Source organism: Cornus florida, unplaced genomic scaffold, assembly GCF_030987335.1.
Source record: "Cornus florida cultivar Cherokee Brave unplaced genomic scaffold, ASM3098733v1 CherokeeBrave_3.0.0_Hap2_Chr11, whole genome shotgun sequence".
Taxonomy (NCBI): domain Eukaryota; kingdom Viridiplantae; phylum Streptophyta; class Magnoliopsida; order Cornales; family Cornaceae; genus Cornus; species Cornus florida.
The window spans coordinates 138,815,971-138,837,056 of NW_026775581.1; the positions used below are offsets into that span (position 1 = coordinate 138,815,971).

Consider the following 21,086-nt stretch of genomic DNA (forward strand, 5'->3'; position numbering starts at 1 on the left):
CAATTCTAAGCTGTCCATCTTGTGATTCCACTTCAATCATATCACAAAGTCATTGGATTCAACGGTGATGCTTCCAACTTTCTCCCCATACATCCTCATCGACTAAGTGGTCCCACTTCTTCAAACATTGAAAAATCCGCCCCCAATCGCCGTACTACATTTTTTTGCAGATCATAACGCCACCAAACCCTTGTATGTGTCCCTAGTCCCACACATATATGTTACTGTATATTACACATATATTGTTATATAAATATACACCCTAGTATTGGATCCATTTTCATCGGTATACTAGTTCTCTCTTCTATCTTCCTCAAACTGTATCACATTCATTAGACCATAATGGGCAAAATCAAGATTGGAATCAATGGTATTTGATCTATATAGTGTTCTCATTTGATTATTTACTATTATTGATCGTTCTGATTTTTCATTTTTGACATGATATATTTTTTTGTTTGTTATGATGATGGTGTATAGGATTTGGAAGGATTGGTCGTTTGGTGGCGAGGGTTGCTCTCCAGAGTGATGATGTTGAACTCGTCGCTGTTAATGATCCATTCATAACCACTGATTACATGGTAAAACCTGTTGATCTCGTATGCATGGCATTACATTCTGTGTACTGAAATATCACCTTCTTGTTTGTTTACTTGTTTTTGAACTTTTGATTGGTTTTACTCTCTAGAAATGCATCATTCCTATGCTTTGGAACTTCTGATTTGAACTTAAACACTGCTTTTGATCTGATCTGATCTGTTTCTTAGTGCGGATTTGTGATGATCTGTTTCTGTTGGTGTTTAGTGATTAGTGAAGTAAGTTTCTGAGGAATGTATATGCGATGATGTGTATAATGCATGATGTATGTACTATGTATATGTATAAATAGCTATATACATACATATATGTGTTTGTGTGTGTATATATATGCACATGCCTCTTACATAGAGTGAGCATGTATGCCTTTTATATTCTGATTAAAATATCCATCCAAGAAATGGAAATGAATGAGCAAGAAGAGTTCTGTTAAACTATTTAAGTTTTATGTTTTTGGTATTTTATCTATGTGCGTGTACACACACACACACACACACACACACACACGTAGTACAAAACAGCAAAGGACCTTTACTAAATGTTTTTTTTTTTTTTTTTCTTTTTCAGTAGTTATCTAGGTTACTGTACAGTAGTTTTACTTTATTGCAGATTTTTGCTCTTGTAATTGTGGATTATAATTATGAAAAATCTTTTTTTTTTTTGTTACTAATTAAAATTATGAAAATTCTTGTATGAAATGCCTTTTGCTCTTCTTTTTAGTAAGCATGTTTTATCAGATGTTAAGCATCTTGAATTTCATGTTGTATGTCAAGTGCATGATGCTTATTTATTTGTTATTTACTGTGATTGTGATGTTGTGCTATACAGACCTACATGTTTAAATACGACAGTGTTCATGGCCAATGGAAAAAACATGAGATTAAGGTTAAGGATTCTAAAACCCTTCTCTTTGGTGAGAAAGCTGTTACAGTCTTTGGTGTGAGGTATGAATTGATTCTTCTACTTCCTAATTCACTGTTTCTGAAAATTGGAGATACCTGATCACTAACATTATTTGGTTTGTTGTTTAGGAACCCCGAGGAGATCCCATGGGGTGAGGCTGGAGCTGAATATGTCATTGAATCCACAGGAGTTTTTACTGATAAGGACAAAGCTGCTGCTCACTTGAAGGTTTGTGTAAAATTGAATATTTGCTGCTTCTTCTATTGATTAATGCGATTTATTCCTATTCTGACTATTTGGTTTGTTTCAGGGTGGTGCTAAGAAGGTTATAATTTCTGCTCCAAGCAAGGACGCTCCCATGTTTGTTATGGGTGTCAACGAGAAGGAATATAAGCCAGATATTAACATAGTCTCGAATGCTAGTTGCACTACCAATTGTCTCGCTCCATTGGCAAAGGTTTGTATTGAGTTGATTCAGGCCATTATGGGAAAATTTAAGTTTTATTACTTGAAGGAGAATTTGAACTGATAATCTGATGCTTCTGGAATATATATTTTAACAGGTTCTCAATGATCGATTTGGCATTGTTGAGGGTCTTATGACCACTGTCCACTCTATTACTGGTAATTATATCATCATTTTTCATTCTTCCTGTTGTGAGATCTAAAATGTTTTTTTGATTAATTGTTTTATGTCATTCAGCCACACAAAAGACTGTTGATGGTCCATCCATGAAGGACTGGAGAGGTGGAAGAGCGGCTTCTTTCAACATCATTCCTAGCAGTACTGGCGCTGCCAAGGTATTACAACTTGCATTCAATGATTGAATTTATGTTTGCTTTCTATTAGTTTGTTGGTAGTAACATTTGTTGAATATTTCACTTTGCGACTTATGTAACATTTCCTTCTGTTTTTTTTGGAACTGGCAAATCAGATCGAACTGGACCGTACGGTTTGGTTAGTTCCTATGATGGAATGGTTCGGTTCTGGTTCTAAAAATTAAAGAACTATTGATATTTAAGATAAAAAGGGACCGAACTGAACTGCTTGTGACGTGTAAATATATATAATTTATAACACACATGTTCCATTTTTATTGGTTGAGAACATTACTTACCTTACACCACAATACATAGGATAATCTCACACACATTCACACACACATATATATGTATATAAGTCCAAAACCGTAGAACCAAACTGAACTGTAACCAGTCATTTACAGTTTGGTTTGGTTCCATTGGTTCTAACAGTTCGGTTTGGTTTTGGCTCATCTTAAGCCCTATCCAAATAAATAAAAGAAAAGGCAGTTTCATTATGGTGGTATACTAGCTGCCTGTTCTGGAACTTTGTCACGATCCAAATCCATAGCGGTCCGTGAACAGGAAATGAATAGACCTAGTCCTTAGGCACCCCATTGGACCCAAGTATGGTCACCTAAAACTGCTAGAGGTACATTTGCATCCTTTTACATGCCCAAGTCTCACATACACCAAAGGGCACAAAAATGAAAGAGTAGTTCCAATAGATACATACCAAAATACATAAGAGCCACCAATATGAACATGGTTACAATAGCTAACCCATTCTGGAACAAATATACATCAAGTTTGGCATAGATATATATTGAACATTTTGACAAAATAGCCAACTATACATGCTAGAGGTAGCAAAATGATGTCCAAAAGCTACCCCAAGCATCTCTAAATTTGTGGTTTTGGAGTCTCCTCCACTTCCTTCCGTTACCTGAAAATGTTAAGGGGTGAGCAAAGTGGCTAACACACACTTCCAATAGCCACTTGAGTAAGACAACAAGAGAAGGGGAGTGCAGGAGAGGGGATCATGCTTTAGAAGGGAAAAAGTATTGATTCAAACAGTGGAAGAATTCGGACAGCAGTTACTGTCGAATTTTTAGAAAAATAATTATGTGTCCTAAAATCATCACATTTTTTGGAGATTGACTAGACTCACAGCAGAAGTTCCACTAAAAATTGTGGCAGTTGGAGCAACACAGCCCCTAAACTTGATAGTTTTATTTTTTTATTTTTTTTATTTTAATTGTTTTGTGGTAAGTGTCTCCCTCACTTAAAAATTTACTTCATACTTAAAGAACACATTTTGTAAGTGGTACCCATATTACGTTATTAAACACACTGAATTAAATAAGTACTTAAATTATTCATAAGTGCTGAATTTGATTATCAAACAACACCTCGTATAGTTTAGTTTTTTAGCAATAGAAATTGTGCTCTCAGTACTAACAACCCCTGCACTCCTGTAGGTGGCTTCCCAATTTTAACTGGTTATAACATAATCAATTTTATTTTTTAAGTGAATTTTGTTTTTTATGACTTAGTTATGTTTTCCATGCAACATGATTAACAAGTGTTTGTTTCTGTCACTGTGAAGGCTGTGGGGAAAGTTCTGCCCGCATTGAACGGAAAGCTGACTGGGATGGCTTTCCGTGTTCCCACTGTTGATGTCTCAGTGGTGGATCTCACTGCAAGGCTTGAGAAGAAGGCCTCTTATGATGAGATCAAAGCTGCTATCAAGTAAGTATCACGACTAAATATTAAAGCTTCTCTTGTAAGATAAGCAAGGATATGTTACCATATTCAATTTGTGTCATTTTGGTATAAAATTAAATATATTTGTGGCATTTTGGTATAAGGTAGATGCTTACTCCTTTGGTGCTCTTGAATATTAGTTATAAGGTTTGGATGATAAAAAAAGTAATAAAAGAAAAAGAAACAATTGGAAAAGAAAAAGACATGTTTGGTAGCATTATAATTCCCCTTTTCATGTACTGATTCATCCACCAATTCTTTTTGTTGTTGTCGTGTAGGGAGGAGTCAGAGGGTAAATTGAAGGGAATTCTTGGTTACACTGAGGATGATGTAGTCTCAACCGACTTTGTTGGTGATAGCAGGTGGGGTAATTTTATTTTTATTTTTATTTTTAATTCTTGCAGATGATTTCCTTCTCATTTCATTTGGTTTTCTGTCATCACTTGCAGTTTTATTCATAAGCGTCCGTGGTCGATGCTTTTCTTTTTGTTTGGTTTAGCTTAGCATTGACTACGAAATGTGCCTCTCAAAATTTCATCTCTCTTTTTTTTTTTTTTTTTTTTTATTTCTTTTTTGAAGTTTTTCCTTTTTTTTTTTTTTTTTAACTTCCAATTAGATATGGTTACAATGCTGTTATAGCACCCTTTTTCTTTCTTGTGTCATAGAAATTCACTTTGTGTTCTCTTGCACTTTGGCAGGTCAAGCATCTTTGATGCCAAGGCTGGTATTGCTTTGAATGATAACTTTGTGAAGGTTGTCTCCTGGTATGACAATGAATGGGGTTACAGGTAAGCACTATGAGTGTGATTTTCTTAATACTTACTGTGAATTTTAGTTTAGTTAATTATCAATTTAGATTAGTGTCTATGTTATTAGAGTAGGTCCCTTATCATTTGCCTTTGGTTAGTTAATGTGTGTCAACCAGAACTTCATATTCGCCTCCGTGGAGCTTTTCAAGTGTTCTAATTTTAGCAACCTCAAACACTTGTTCATAACCTCGTCTTTATCTTGATTATGTCATGATGATTTTAGTTTAAAAGTACGATTTGTTTAACTTATTTTGTGGCACAACCATTTATAGATTATAACTCAACTTAACAAAGCCTTTCTCCAACTACTTGGTTTAGGATACTTGAATCCTTTTTTTCCTTTCCATTTTTCTCTTTAGGATTCATGTTCATCGGTCTTGACAAAAGACCCTGGCTGTCAGTCAAGCTACTGCCCCTGGTAAAGTACCAACTATCTAGGGCTGCAAAGGCACTGGCTTATCAGACAATGGTTTGGTTCATGTTGTTTGTTTAGTAAACTTACCGAGGTGAAATAATTAATTGGGCTTGTTCATTAAATGAGCCGAGCTTAAACATTTTCCTGCTTGGCTTGTTTGTTTTTGAACAAGCTCGCTTAAAGTCTTGTTTTGAGATATAACATATATTTACACCACAATTTCATATTTCTGTAAGTTTCTATTAAATTTAACCACAGATAAATCCCAAGCCCAATTACCCCACCCAACCCAATTTATGTTCTCCCTTTGGAAAAAAAAAAAACAGCCCTAGCCCAATACTTTCCTCGATCCCATTCTTATAAACTTAACTAAAACCCTGAACCTTTTTTTATTCTCCTCTTCTATTTATACAATTTGTGAGTCTTTGAGACTCTTCCAAACTTGAACGAGATAGCTTCCACAAGGTTGCAAACAATTTTACCCATCTCCTGTGCAACTGCCAAGAGTTTATCTTCACTTCCTCTTTCTACCTCACTCCTTTTCTTTTCATCTCTCCTTCTCTCAAAATGTTCTTGATAGGTTAGGGTTTCTATTTTCTTTCTAGGATCTGTCTTTCAAGTCTTAGTGAAATTTGTTCACAGAATTTAACATCGACTCAAACCTGATCTTGAAATCAAGCTTGAGTCCGAGCTTGATCACAAGTTTGAACTCGGTTTGCGAAATCAAATGAGCTCGTCGAGCGAGCTCGAACGCAGTTGTGTCATTTTGATTCGAGCTCAAGTTGAGTTCAAACACTTTGTAATATGACCAACCTGAGCTCAAACAGTCCCCTACTTGGCTCGGCTCATTTACAGCCCTAATTGTTAGTATTGGTTCATCGTATTTCATATAATTACCTCTGTCGTGACAGTTATAATGGTTTTTAGGAATTTTTAATTGTACTGCTGTAAATGGTTGTGGCTCCCTTTAAAGTTGACACTTGACAGTATAGGAACTAAGACTGCTTTTTTCACCCATACACTTGATCTTGTTTGGTGGGATGTTGATCAATATGTTGCAAGTTATTGTTGTTTGGTTTCCACTAAATTTATTTATTTATTTTTCCCTGTAATACATTGACATGGTTCGTCTGTGTTGCAGTAACCGTGTGGTTGACTTGGCACGTCACATGGCCTCTACTAAATAAGCTGTTTTTGTGCCAATCAAATGCTGCGGATCATCATCGTCTCTTAGGCTTTAGTATGCTGTTTGGAATAATTTTGTGTTGGAATGATACCATTTGAGACTGGTTTATAAAAGCATGAGGTTTTTGAGCCTTTGTTTGTTCATGCAAATCGGGATTCTGTTATGCCTTGTACTTTTGGTGTTAAGCCAACCTTGAGGTCATTTGAGTAATAATCTATCTTTTTAGTTGTTCCCCCCTCGTTAGATTTCTTGAAATAGTGGTTTATTTTGTGCTGTGGTCGTGATTGTGGAAATTGGATTGTGCTTTTGCTGTTTAAACTAAACCAAGTTTCAGGTGTTCGGGCTCGGGTGCACAACTCAGGGGTTGTCTTTAAGCTTTACGAAGTTTTAGTAACAAAAATAGGCTCAATTTGGAAGCTAAAGTATTATTATTATTATTATTCAGGTCTTCTGGCTTGATATTAGATGTTCGCTATGAAGAAATTCCTTAACTTCTTGTTCCTATTGATAGTAATAAAGGTTTGGGAATGATTTTATGTAAATTTTGTGCTTCTCGCCTTAAGAATCACGAGGAAAAAAAGAAGTTGTTCTGTACGTATAATTTACTAGGGCTCAGAACGGATGCAACTAAAACTTCAAAATGCTAGCACTGGAAGTACCATTTTTTGTTGGCAGATGAAAACAAATCCCTTTCAAAATATTTAAAACCTGCAAGCCTTAAATTTGACGATGATACAAAATCAAGAAATTAATGCTTGGTTTGCAACTCTGAAAACAGTAACAGTTTTCAGAAAACTATGAAAACAAACTGAGTAAGTTTTTTTTCAGTTGAACATCATATAATCTCTTTATAGGATATGTTTAATTACACCTGAAAATTTTGCTCCGTGTTCTTATTAGGCAGGCCGGGGTTTAAAATGGAATGAAAATTTGTTCACCATAAAGTCCACAAGGCACAGGAGAGGTACTGGTGAATTCAAATATGGGTTAAATTGTATATAAAGTTTGACCGGTGGTATCAATTTGTGAATATTTTTTTAAAAACTTAACTCGAATTTTAAAATTTATTGACATAAAATGTAAAATAAACAGTTTTTTTGGGGCAATTGTAAGGACAAGAGATAACTTGTATTAATACGTCACTTTATATATATATATATATATATATATAAAATCTATTTTGTAATGAATCATATGAATTACTCTTTTATGGTTAAAAATATATATATATTATATATATGTATTACTCTTTATAAATACAATAACTTGCTCTAGTGTGGGAGTTATTTGTGAGAACAGAGTTTGTTGGAATGAATCATGTGTTGGTTAAGTACACCATGAAACCAATTGTGATAAAAAGAATTTATCTGTTTTTTCCCCCACTTCCAAATCTCATGATATAGAATACAATTCATTCATTGTGTATACTTTAAAACATGGCGGGCATATATGCATGTGTTAAGCCCTTGCCTCTATTTGCCTCAATGTTGATGGGGTCACATACACCTGCACCTGCTCCATCTCCTAAAACCATTTAACAACCGCAACTTTTTGTGCCTTTATATATATATATATATATATATATATATATGTTTGGATTTTGTTGTGTTTGCGCTAATAGTTACCAGTGGAATATATATTATGATGTTTGTTCTTGAATAAAAGTAGATCTGAATATGAATAACCCAAAGTTCTTACTACGAATAAGAAAAATAAACAAAAAGAATTAAATAACATCATCCACTAATTGTGAAACCTATCTTCATTATGCACATTACCAAATGTACATTTTAGTTTAGTAATAGTTTCTCACCTTCCAAAGTAGAGGCGATCGGGGATACATTTCTCTATAGGGACAAGTGGATGTATGAGTATGTTTTTTTTTGTCAAATCACTAAGGTTATAATCTAATGGTATCTTCTTTACTTTTTGTTGAGTGGAAGCTTAGAGTTCGAGTTCAAGTCTTATTGTAATTTTTATTAACTTGTTACATAACAGACCTCTTTTATTTATTTGTTTTCTGTCTTTACTCTTCAATTATTCTTCAAATTGGAAGTTGTTAAGTGTACACACTTTCTATGAGAAACAAAATTGATATAATGATTGTCTAACAATATACCATGTATACTAAGATCTTGCCCTGGTTGCAACATTGTTGTAAGGCTTGTATTGCTTTGCATGTGTTATGATTATTAGAAGATGAGGATTGCTGGTTTAAATGGATGAGTTTCGGTGGGCTACTTACTAAAATTGAACATTACAAAAATTAAGAATCACATTTACCGAAAAAAAATAAAAATAAAGAATCACATTTACAAAGAAATAAGAAAGAAAAAAGAGCAAAAAGTTTTCAGGAATTAAAAATTACGGGTGAATTACATGATTTTGTGATTCTAGGATTCATAACAGCTGCAACAAAGACTTGAATTTGGGAAGTCCTTTTTTATGTTGGTAGAAAGCAAACCCAGTCAAACTAATTAAAACCTACAAGCCTTAAATTTGTTAGTAATCCAGAATTTATATAAATAAAAATATATATATATTGCAGCCTGATCCAAAATCAAGAAATTAATTTTTTTCCCTAAAATTTCAACCAGAACGTGCAAGGTGTCTTCATAAGCTTAGATAATTGTTCTTAAGACATGCCTCTTCTAATAACACCAGGCATTGGGAATTTGACATGTTCTTAAGATGACTCTCGAAAAGTTAGGGTGTTTGTGGGATTTTGTCAGAATCCTCTCCAGTGATTTGTATTATGCAGTGCACCGGATATAGAGAGAGTGAAAACTTGTAAACCCCCTCAACTAATATCATAATGTTGTTCAACCAAGAGGTAGTGTCATGAGGTTGTGTAGATGTAGTGTCATGAGGTTGGGTTTACACAACATTAATAGTTTATATTAGAACATTAATATTTAAAATGTTCATCACACAATCTGTTTAGAGGATGTGTTGAATTACAGCTGAAATTTGTGGTCTGTGGTGTTACTAGGCCGGGATTAAAATGGAATGAAAATTTGTCCATAATTAAAGAAAAAGAAACGCACAGGAGAAAGTGTACGGGTGAATTCATATATTGGTTAAATTGTGGTATATAAAGTGTGACATTCCTTTTCCATATTATAATCCTTTTATTTGATGATCATAATCATTGATGTTGCAGGGGTAAAGATATGATGGTGAACTGTATAAGATCACCACCACTAAGGAGGTGGTTGAGGTGGTGGGGCACTCAGTATTTTATAGACTTTAGGGGTACTCGCAAAGAATGTTTTTTGAGTGGTGTTGGAGGTTGACATATATCGTTAAATCATTCTCAAACAGCTTAAACTTTTCGGATCAATTGGTAGTCTATCCTGAAATGAGAGCCTTGATTCTTGTCCCTGCAAGATAAGGTTATATACTTGTAAGGGATTGAGGGTGCTAGAACTTGATCTCCAACAGCTTAAGTTTTTGAGTGAGTCCAATGAATAGATAATGCTCGAAAACAAGTGAAGGATACTGTTCTGTTTGGTGACAATATACTCAAAGGAGCACTTTGCAAAATCTTGCCAGATCCTTAAAATTCTTCTCTGAACAAATTAAAAGAATGCATTAGTAATAATAATTGCAAGCCAAGACTATTTAACTTCATCTACAAGATCCTTCTACAATGATCAAACAATTTAAAGAGTCATCATATAATACCTTTTTTTTCCCTCCTTTCTTGATAAGATTCCTTGTGTTATTTAGATGATGGTCAAAAAATGATTATTGACTAGTTGTTCCTTAGCATGTACCAAATTTGACCATATACAGTGTTCTAAACTAAAGCATCTATTATGTGGCAACTCTTGTTACAACACATTAAGGCTTGGGCACCATTCCAAATTGTAATATAGCTCAAGTTATATATATATATATATATTTCCCCTCCTCTCCCTATTAGTCTAAAACCATAACTTAGGACGGTCGGTATGGTGCTGGTTGAGCTAGTCATTGCATTTTTTTTTTTTAATGAGGTGGGGCTCTCATTGGTTGGCCAAAGCATATGTTAACTGTGGCATGTGCTTCCGTCATCAGCTGTGTGAGCCCCAAATAGTTGGCCAATTGCCCAAACGTGGCCTTATACCAGCTACTTTTAAGACGCAAGGGTTAAGATCCAAAGCTGTTAGGATAAAGATAAATTAGTCAAAAGAAAATTCAGATGATCTAATCATATTGATACTTTTTATGGTTAATTTGTACTACATAACACCTTAGTTTTAGAGGAAAATATAAAAGAATTTTCTTAATGGAGGTAGCTCATTCTCAGATGTTGTCGATCTTCTCATGTGATTGCATGGGAAGTAGCTTTGAGTAAACATATCACCTCTGGCATTATTAAAAGCTGAATGGGACCATTGAGTTGGGACCAATGTCTTGACGATGCTCACAATTGAACTAAAAAAGGGTGCAACCCACGTCCTTTTGTTCCCTTACCCAACTTAGTGGGAGTGGGGTCAAAGTTTATCCTTCTTTTGAGATTCACTGAATAGTGTGTGAGAAACACCTTATTCTCCTTGTGTAATCCACTTAATATGGTTGGACATCTCATTTCATTTTTATTTTATTATATATATATATATGTAGTTTTTTTTTTTTTTTTTAAAAGGCAAGAACTAAGAATATTGTGCATAGAAATATGACAATGTGTACTAAACTATGTGTTAAATTGAGCAGTATCTCCATCTTAAAAATATTATTTATGATGCGTCATAATTCACAAATCATTATCATCGTCAGCATTCATATCTCTATATCATATATGTCATATTACATTAAATGTTTTGAAATTATTTTTAATTATTCTTATTCATTTGAGGGATTGGGAGTGACTGGTGCGGATGGGATGGTAGATATTGTGATGATTTTGTTTATGAGGCATGTGAAGAAATTGCTTTATAGCTCTCACTAAAGCAAGAAGGTACTGCAATTTGACATAACACGTATTATTATTGATAAAAGCAAGCTAGGCAACCCACCCTCTCTCCATCAGCCTTTTAAATTGAGTACTCAAAAGTGAAAGCTGCTTCTCACATGGCCTCCTCCTCTTTTAGACTACAGTGTGTGTGAATGTGTGTGTGTGGTCCATATGACTTGTTTGTAAGTCTGAACCTAACTGTTCACCCAAGCAAAGCCCCAACCTGAATTGAACTAGTTTGGTTCACCCAAGATCACAAATATTAATTTGATGATGATGATGAAGCTTACTAAATCAAAGTAGACAAGTTGGTGAATGGACCATGTTAGAAGGATCAATTATCATAAAAGAACAAAAACATAATACTACTATATATGAGGGACTAGATAATTAACTGGGATTACTTAATTTATAAACAGTTTGAAATGGTTGAGATGGCAATTAGTAGGTATAAAAAGAGGAGGAGTTAGGGATTGCGCGCCTTAAATTGTGGTAGACCCATGCTACCAGATTGAACTAACTAAAGCACCATTGTTGTCCTCATTAGCACAGTTAAAGACCAAGAGAGGTGGATTGGACCATCCAACTAATTAAGGGCACTAATTGGCTGGGCTTTTTGTAGCAACATGAGTGAGTGAGAACTTCAGGAAAATTTATTGCAATAGGTGGGTATTAATGAAAGTACATGAACAGTATGTTGTGCCAATTATTACTGATAAAAAATTCTGGATGACTTGGAAGTAAAATGTGTAGAAATATTATGGCATAAATCGATTTAATCATAGGATGAAAAATTGTGCACAGGTTATCAGAGTCGTCTTTTTCTGCATGTGTTGTGCACGAAGGATTCTGATGTACTCGGTGCACGGTGTACCGATCGGGCACATCAAATACAAATTAAAGGTATTATGAATGAATTATTTCGGAAACTCCTAATCCCTTTGGAAGCAAACTTCCTCATAATTATAAATTTTGCTAACCTAAATTATAGGAGTTTACATTTTGTAAACCATGAAATCTATTATCTAATATGATTGCAATGATAGAAATGAATTAGATACACAAACTTTGATGTTATTTGTGTAAAAATCTGTGTGTTAGGAAAAGGAAGCAAATTAATTTATTATTGGTTGGGTGCTTTCACTGGGGGAAAACAGGTGCTGATGTGCAACCCACAATAAATTAGAGCCACATTTGTTTTAGTTTAACTACTAACGGTCCTCCTCTTTTTCTCTTGTTTAATTGAAGAGTAACTAACAATCTAAAGACCAAAATAGTCCATATATGTTGTAATTACCAAAATAAAATTTGTTTTAGTTTGAGTAATTAACCATCCTTCTCTTTTTCTATTGTTTATTGGAAGAGTAACTAAGATCAAAATAGACCATATTATTAAAATAAAATTAATACGGAGTATATAGCATGAACCATTCAATAATTGACAATTCAAAGCAGATGACTTTTTAAGCACTCTAAACACTATTAGTCACCTCCACTGCCGGTATAACGTGTTTCCATCTACTTACTTACGCAACACAAAAGATCAGTTATACACTCGGATTTAAAAAATTTTGTGAAGGGGATGGTCTTTTAATTTGTGAGGCAAATTTATATGGTGGATCTATTTTTATAATTTTAATAACGTTTTTCTTCATAATTTTAAAAAAATTTAAAGTATAAAATGCAAAAAAAATTAATTCACAAGAGTATATTGTAATTTTAGTTGGGGTATCTTCATAAATTCTTAAAAATTCAAGTATAAAATGTAAAAAAAAAAAAAATCAGTGGGGCGAATTGTAATTTTAATGGGGCATCTTCATAAATTCTAAAAAAGTTAAAGTCTAAAATAAAAATATAAAAAATCTAGTGGGGGCATCCGCCCCAACTGGACCTATGTCCGTGGGTGGTTATACAACACAAAAAAAATTTGTCATTTTATTTTATTAAATAACTTTTTATTAAGCAAGTCACCAAGTCTCTACTTTTCAGATGGAGGTCTGAGTTCAAATCTCAGTTAATTGAGACACTAACTATAAAAAAAAAAAATTGAAGGTCTTCAACTCTAAATGATCTGTATTAGAAAATTTTGACTTTTAGTAATATTTCTATGTAATTACATTTTTAAACAATTTTAATTGGATCACATAATTAATATATGGGTTAAAATCAAAACCCTTAATATTTTGAAAATTATACCTAAAACTTCAACAGAATTAAAAAATTCACTAACTAAAAAAAAAATTATCAAGTTATATGTGACCCAAGTGTTAACTTGATTGTCAAATGATAAAATTGACTTTGTTTTTTAATATTAAATTAAAATGTTAAAAATTATTATTTTAAAATTATAAAAATAATAAAGGGCCATTAAATAATATTAAATTACAAAATTATTATTTAATGTAAAATTACAAAATTGACATTGTTGTTTTAAAATTACAAAAAAAATTTCTAAAATTATTATCATTATTTTAATTTAAGATTAAATAGTAAGAATAAATTTGGTCATTTTACGAATATGGAGGCAACTTTTTAAATTTTATTTAGTTTTACTGAGACAATTTTGACACTAAATATAGAAAGGATGTAAAATTGTTTGGCACAGTGACTGCACACTGTGTTACAGGAGAGGATCCGGTACCTCTATTCCCGCCCCAAATTTTCCCACTAAATTCTCTCTCTCTTGCAAGCACCCTGATATCTTCATCATTATCTACACACTTTTAACTGCACTTTCACTGTTCAAAAGGAATCTCTCCTTTTTAGACAAATAAAGTACTTTTGTGTGTATATCTCTATATATACTTCTGTCTATGTAAAATGTTCGAATGGGTTCTTCTCCTTCTTCACCATAAAACGCCCAAAAATCTATCAAAAACCATTCTTCATCCTGTCTTGTAGTAATATTCTACAAACAGTGGAATCTTGGCTTTACCAATATTTTCTTCTAACTCATTCCCAACTTTTCCTTGTAGGGCATGTTTCCCTTTCTGGGTTTTACTTCCTGTGATTAATGATGGCTTCCTTCTTTTCTTCTCTCAAAGCATTAATGGGTATTTTTTATTTTGTCATGTGATTCTTCTGTTATTCTTCATCTACTTTGTCAGAGCTCTAATGGGTATTACTACAGATAGTTCAACTGCTTGTAATTATGTTCTAGGGTTACCCTTAATCCCTTATGCTGTCTACTTGTGGAACAGGTGTCATTATTTCTCCAAGTGAGTATGTTGTTTTCTCTTTTCTTTTCTCTCCTCCTTGAGTTTAACTCAAAGACATCTTGATTGTTAATTTTTTTTGACATGCTACTTTCCCCTGGTGAGTTTTCTTCTCTTTCATGTTAGGTCTAGCTTTATTTAAGGGTCTTGAATAATTTGTTTGAATCTCAATAGGGTTTCTCTTGCTTGTATTTACTTCTCAACAATTGAAGAATACATTCAATTAGTAAAAGCACTTTGATTGGTGAATTTTTATTTTGCACTTTTCTTTTTTGCAATTTGTACAATTACCTTGTTGAATGGTTTTGTAAATTATTGGGCATTTTTATCTGGACTTGGATTTGTGTTGCCAGATGCTTACACCAAGAAATTAGAATATGTCTCTGTTTAGTTGAATTCTGTCCCAACTATTTTGCCTAAATTTTGCAGAAAAAAGTGTTGTCTTTTGAAATTAAGCTTCTCCAATCTTAAGTTTCTATTGTCAATGCCTCCTTCATACTTTCCCCTTCGGTGGGAGAGCACCGGAGACCAGTGGTGGTATGCTTCCCCAATTGATTGGGCAGCTGCCAATGGCCACTTTGACTTGGTCCGCGAGCTTCTTCGCCTTGATGGCAATCACTTAATCAAACTCACCTCTCTCAGGCGAATTCGCCGCCTTGAGACTGTCTGGGATGATGAAGAACAGTTTGATGATGTTGCGAAATGCCGTTCTCAGGTTGCACGAAAGCTCCTTCTTGAGTGTGAAAACAAGAAAGGTAAAAATGCTCTTATCCGAGCTGGGTATGGTGGATGGCTTCTATACACTGCTGCCTCATCTGGAGACTTGGGTTTTGTTCAAGAATTGCTTGAAAGAGACCCTCTGCTTGTTTTTGGGGAAGGAGAGTATGGTGTCACTGATATACTTTATGCTGCTGCCAGGAGTAAGAACTCTCAGGTTTTCAGGCTTCTTTTTGATTTTGCTGTCTCTCCAAGGTTTTTGGCGGGGAATGGCAGAGAGTTTGAGGAGCACATTGAGGAGATACCTTCTGCTTATAAGTGGGAGATGATGAATAGAGCTGTTCATGCTGCAGCAAGAGGAGGTAATTTGAAGATTTTGAAGGAGCTTCTTGGTAATTGCTCTGATGTCTTGGCTTACCGAGATATTCAAGGCTCAACTATCCTACATGCAGCTGCTGGCAGAGGACAAGTTGAGGTAAGGCTAAAGTTCTAGTCTTTCAATTTGCTGTTCTGCTGCAAAAGTCTTTAGATGTTCATATTGCTTTTCTTTATACCTTCTACATATCTGGCTACACAGATTAGGTAACTAGCTGTTTAATTAGATTTGCTAGTTGCACTCATGAATGCTGTTGAGATTGGTCATTTCTAAAATTTGAGTCTTTCTTGTAGCCCAAATTTAGGTTATCCTAAATTAAATATGAAATATGATTCTGGCTAATTGTATGGTAAGGTTTGATATTGGAGGAGCTAATTAAGATAAGTCCAACTATTTTGTGGCTTTCAGTATTTATATATAACAAATTTCCTCTGTTGTTTTGGAAATAAGATTAGCAATTTCATTTTAGTATGTCATTTTTAGATATCTACAATACCCATCTTATGAGGTTTGGGTAACAGGATATGAAATGCATGTATTCTGTGGCTACCTTGTGGGTGGGTGTGTGTGAGCGTGGGCAGGTGGCACCAGTAGGCTATCAGATTGGGCGAGCTACAGGTGCACAATTCCACATCGCTTGGATGTGGATGGGACAAATGCTATATGTAGATTCAACACTCTTCTATGGCACAACATGTTTTAAAGCCGTGATGGCCGGAGCCCATCAGAGCTCCAAAGTGAAGCGTACTTAACCTGAAGTAGTACCAGGATGGGTGACCCCTCAGGAAGTCTCAGGGAGCAAAAAACGGACAATATTGTGTCTGGCTAGGGTGAGGGTTGTTACAAATGGTATCAAAGCCTGACCAGTCGGAAGTGTGGCCAACGGGGACGTTGGGCCCCAAAGGGGGTTGATTGTAGCGACCTTGTGGGTGGTTGTGTGTGAGCGTATGCAGGTGGCACCGCTAGGCTACCACACTGGGCGAACTACAGGTGTACAATCTCACATTGCCTGGGTGTAGATGGGCAAGTGCTACATGTAGAATCAACACTTTTCTATGACACAACACGTTTAAAAGTTCTGATGACCGTGAACCCATCAGAACTCAAGAGTTAAGTGTGCTTAACCTTGAGTAGTATCAGGATGGGTGATCCCCTGGGAAGTCTCTGATCCGGGGGAGCCAAAAGCGGACAATATTGTGTCTGACTAGGTTAAGGGTTGTTACATATTCATCGCACAAAAGGGTCTATAACAATTCCAGTCAGGAAAGGCAGAATAAATGGCTTGCAACACATTGTAGTAGGATCACACAAGTTTACCAGTTGGGAATATCTGAGTAACATATCCATTTCTCCTTCCTTCTGCTCATCCAAAGATGTCCAACATACATGGGGCTGGTTATCTGGTGGTTAAAATAAAAACTCTTTATCACAACTTTTGCTCCTTGGTGCTGGAATTGGTTTTGGGAAATGGTAAAATAGTCCCTATTAAGAGTTTTGAACTCTTGATTCGATTGTTGACTGTCTATATCCATAAAAACTCATAAATTAGTGGTTCCACACACAACACATCTTTTGCTAAGATGGTTGTTCATGTCAAACAGGAGGTTGCAACCCTGCAACCATAGATTTCCCTAATTTTTCATGAGCATAAGTTGATGGCTCAAAATATCCTTCTATTGAGTTCGGATGACCTTTTTTTTCTAAAGAGCTTTACATGTTGGATCTTCATTAAATAGTTGATTCATTACAGGTCATTATCATATTTAGTAAACATATTAAGGCTCATATAGATGCTCCTTTGAGGCTTTCTTTATCTTGATTTAATTTACTTGAACAGCTTAATTTTAAAAATTCTAGCCTAATTTCTATTTAATTTTTAGTCAGATCTTATAACTAATCTTGCCATGGATGCAGGTAGTTAAAGATCTCGTAGCACACTTTGATATCATCAACTCAACAGACAATCATGGCAACACGGGATTGCATGTAGCTGCTTATAGGGGCCAATTAGCTGTGGTTGAAGCACTAATTCTTGCATCTCCCTCATCCATCTATATGAGAAACAATGCTGGAGAAACTTTTCTACATATGGCTGTTTCTGGTCTTCAAACTCCTAGTTTCCATAGATTGGATCGCCAGATTGAGCTTATGAAGCAGTTAGTATGTGGAAATATGTTCAACATGGAAGACATCATAAATGTCAAAAATAACGAAGGTAGAACTGCTCTTCATGTGGCCATCGTTGGGAACATTCATTCTAATCTGGTGGAACTGCTGATGAGTGTTCGTTCAATTGATGTTAACAAACGTGATATAAATGGCATGACCCCTCTTGATCTTCTTAGGCACCGGCCACATTCTGCATCATCTGATATACTGACCAGACAGTTGATTTCAGCTGGGGGAATCTTCAGTTGTGAGGACTATACAGCAAGAAGAACCATTGCCTCCCACTTAAGAATGCGGAGTATTGGAAGCAGTCCCGGAACTTCTTTCAGAATCTCTGACACAGAGATATTCTTGTACACAGGCATTGAGAATGCATCAGATGCCAGTGGTAGTGCAGGACCGAGCACGTATTCAACAGAATTGAGCCAACATGACCCAACTGTTGAGAACCGTAGTCCATCCAATGATAAAAAACCACATTCTGTAAATTATGCAGCACAACGTTTGAAAGGCCTCCTCCACTGGCCCAGGATGAAAGACAAAAAATCCAAAAGATTGAAGAAATTGGTAGATAATAATGCAGTAAGCAACTCGGATGGAACTCCAATCCCACTTCGGCAAAGATGTTCAAAATCTGCATCACTTCCAAACAACAAGCGGACACTTTCTGTTAGAAGTAACCTTCCAAGTCCAACTGCAAAGAAGAAACTTGCTTCAGGGCTGGTGCACGGTGTTATGCAGGCCATGCCAACTTTAACAGTGCCACGTCGATCACGTTCAAGTTCATTTTCAAAATCATCGGTTTCTTCTCCTCCTCCACTGAATAAGCAAAAAGGTGTCTATATGGAAAATGATACTGCAGGGCCATCTTGTTCCAATCAAGTACTCGATGAAGGAGCAGCAAATTTCATTCAAAAACGAGGCTCAGTTAATAAGAGGTCGATGAACCAGTATTTCTGTTTTGGCGGACCAGGCTCATCCATGGGAGATCCAATGAGTAGGCAGCAGCCAAACCAGAGTTCCAAGTGTGCCACTCTTTCGGTGGCTTGATTCTAATGATAAGATATATCTTTCAAGATTATGATTTGAATATCACAAGTGCAAGGAGAGAAGCTGTCTAGATCCATGAAGCCCGACTAATTCAGTAGAATATTGGTGAGTTTGGTTACTGGTTCCTGGCTTTCTTGCTTCTATGACAAGTTTGCCTGTTCAACTTGTGTAGATTATGTATTTTGTAGCTATAACTGTTTGTCTTAACAATGTTTTCATCTGATATTATGAGACATTTGCCTAGAAGAAAGATGCAATGATCTGAGATGGTTAATTTTTATCTTGCAACTGTGATCATCTTTCTATTATTAACATATCTGATAGTTTAGAGATGCCATAAAAAATAGAAGTGTGTCATGGTTTTATCAGATTTCTTAAACATAAAATGAGATATAGGAAAAACTTATAGTAATACTGTTATAGATGATTTGTATGATTATTTTGTTTACATGATCATAGATGTTAGTGAATTATTTGTGTAAATGAGTTGTGAGATTTCCGTCTTGAGCTGAACAAAAAAGTGCATGGCTTTCTAATTGGAAGCCGAAAATTCAGTGGTTGGGTGTCGGATAAGAGGATCATATTGTTTGCATTATCAGCTCAAGATGGTACATGAATCAATTATATATATTCTCTTGGGTAATATTACTCACGCACCCATTGAGCCACTAGGAGGAGGATTTGAACCGTCAACCGTTCACTTTTGAAAGGTGAGAAAATACTAATCAAAGAGTTGACCTAATATCCTTCATCCAAGACAGTGTGTGAGTCTGTGTTGCTGCTGCGGTATTTTGGCATACATGTTATATAGTATTTCATCCTCATTTGGGTCTTGTATAAATTCCACTTCAAAACAGAAAGCATTAAATTGCATTTATATTAATACTGTTGTACAGAAGTTGTTGAGGTATCCTGAGCCTTGTATTGGGCTTGTTGGTAGGACATGGGTGTGTCTAACATTCCTTTGAGCAGCCAATTTCCCTTCTTTCTCACTAACCAAGTGTCCCATAATCATATATGCGTGATCGAGGTCAAACAAAATACTAGTTGAAGTTTGTAAATTATAGTCTCCAAAAGTAAAAGTAGAGAATGTACAACAGAGACAGGACAGGAGATGTTATGCAATCCAGAAGGACAAATTAAGGCTCAACCAACCCAACGGACAAATTAAGGCTCAACCAACACAACACCACCCTTTACAATCATAGCAGAAGTGACATTCATATACCAACAAACAAAATCATGAGTGAATTATTCATTCTAAAATTACCCCTCCTAGGGCTAGGGCTAGGGCTAGGAGTCAGATACCCCCATTCATAGCTTAAAGACCTTCTTCTTGTACGTTTCCATGGATCAAAATCGTCTCCGGCGCAACAATAAATCTGTTGCAGCCGGCGAGCAATGTGCGGTGGAGATTGTGCCATGTCACTTACTAATAAGAGACAAAAATTGGGTAAATCATTTTTACCAAATACGTATTATAAGTAAATATACACAGACAAATCTGTTGGACACGTATTACAAGCCATACATACACAGACAAAGTGCACTATTTGTATTTGTTCGTTCTCGTCTTCGGATATTGAGACGATTTTTGAAGCGACCGAAGGTGGTGTATGAAGTGAAGAAGAAATGTCTGATTTTGAAGCAACTGAAGGTGGATAAACTGAAGAATCCTTCGATCGTGAGGAATTTGTTTCCAATCTTGAAGCCGTATGAAACCCACAAGGTATGATTTGTATCAAAATTTGTATTCTGAGTGGTGTTAGGGTTTCGTTTACAGAGAGAGAGTAAGCTTAAATCTATTGTATTTTGTTCCCAATCTTGAAGCTGTATAAAACCAGCAAAGAAAAAGATCGAAACCCTCTCAAATTAGCTCTCCAATCCCCAAAATCTCCAGTCAGAAACCCTAATTCGAACAGATATTTCTATGAAACCCAAAATCTAATTTAGAAAGAGAGAGAGTGTGAATATAAAGAGATGGAGGGGAGAGAGAGAGAGAAATAATTGAAGAGTGGAGTTGCAGAGATAAGGAAAGGATGAAGAAAATTTTGGAGATCCAGGGTGTAAAGGTCGTGGGATGTTGAAAGCACTCCAATATTTATAAGTGTAATAAGAAAATGAGAGTGTGTGTTGCGG

At 35.3% G+C, this 21,086-nt stretch overlaps 2 protein-coding genes across 2 annotated transcripts; both read left to right on the forward strand.

Annotated features, from left to right (window-relative positions):
• The first annotated feature begins 13 nt into the window (after positions 1–13).
• On the forward strand, positions 14–6,721 carry LOC132285918 (glyceraldehyde-3-phosphate dehydrogenase 2, cytosolic). Its single transcript, XM_059788155.1, has 11 exons — positions 14–370; positions 481–581; positions 1,426–1,541; positions 1,629–1,728; positions 1,811–1,957; positions 2,064–2,124; positions 2,204–2,301; positions 3,911–4,053; positions 4,347–4,430; positions 4,767–4,856; positions 6,434–6,721. The coding sequence occupies exons 1-11, from the start codon at positions 343–345 to the stop codon at positions 6,477–6,479; spliced, it is 1,014 nt and encodes a 337-aa protein (XP_059644138.1). The 5' UTR covers positions 14–342; the 3' UTR covers positions 6,480–6,721.
• Positions 6,722–14,082: 7,361 nt separating this feature from the next.
• LOC132281004 (uncharacterized) lies at positions 14,083–19,235 on the forward strand. Its single transcript, XM_059782746.1, has 3 exons — positions 14,083–14,638; positions 15,065–15,827; positions 17,643–19,235. The coding sequence occupies exons 1-3, from the start codon at positions 14,535–14,537 to the stop codon at positions 18,945–18,947; spliced, it is 2,172 nt and encodes a 723-aa protein (XP_059638729.1). The 5' UTR covers positions 14,083–14,534; the 3' UTR covers positions 18,948–19,235.
• The last annotated feature ends 1,851 nt before the right edge of the window (positions 19,236–21,086 follow it).

Excerpts from the sequence above, each read along its gene's own strand:
- LOC132285918 (XM_059788155.1), top strand. The coding sequence starts at position 343 with ATGGGCAAAATCAAGATTGGAATCAATG. Across the intron at positions 582-1,425 it reads TCATAACCACTGATTACATG|ACCTACATGTTTAAATACGA; the intron begins GTAAAACCTGTT and ends TGTGCTATACAG. Across the intron at positions 4,431-4,766 it reads GACTTTGTTGGTGATAGCAG|GTCAAGCATCTTTGATGCCA; the intron begins GTGGGGTAATTT and ends GCACTTTGGCAG.
- LOC132281004 (XM_059782746.1), top strand. The coding sequence starts at position 14,535 with ATGGGTATTACTACAGATAGTTCAACTGCTTGTAATTATGTTCTAGGG. Across the intron at positions 14,639-15,064 it reads AGGTGTCATTATTTCTCCAA|AAAAAAGTGTTGTCTTTTGA; the intron begins GTGAGTATGTTG and ends TAAATTTTGCAG. Across the intron at positions 15,828-17,642 it reads CTGGCAGAGGACAAGTTGAG|GTAGTTAAAGATCTCGTAGC; the intron begins GTAAGGCTAAAG and ends CCATGGATGCAG.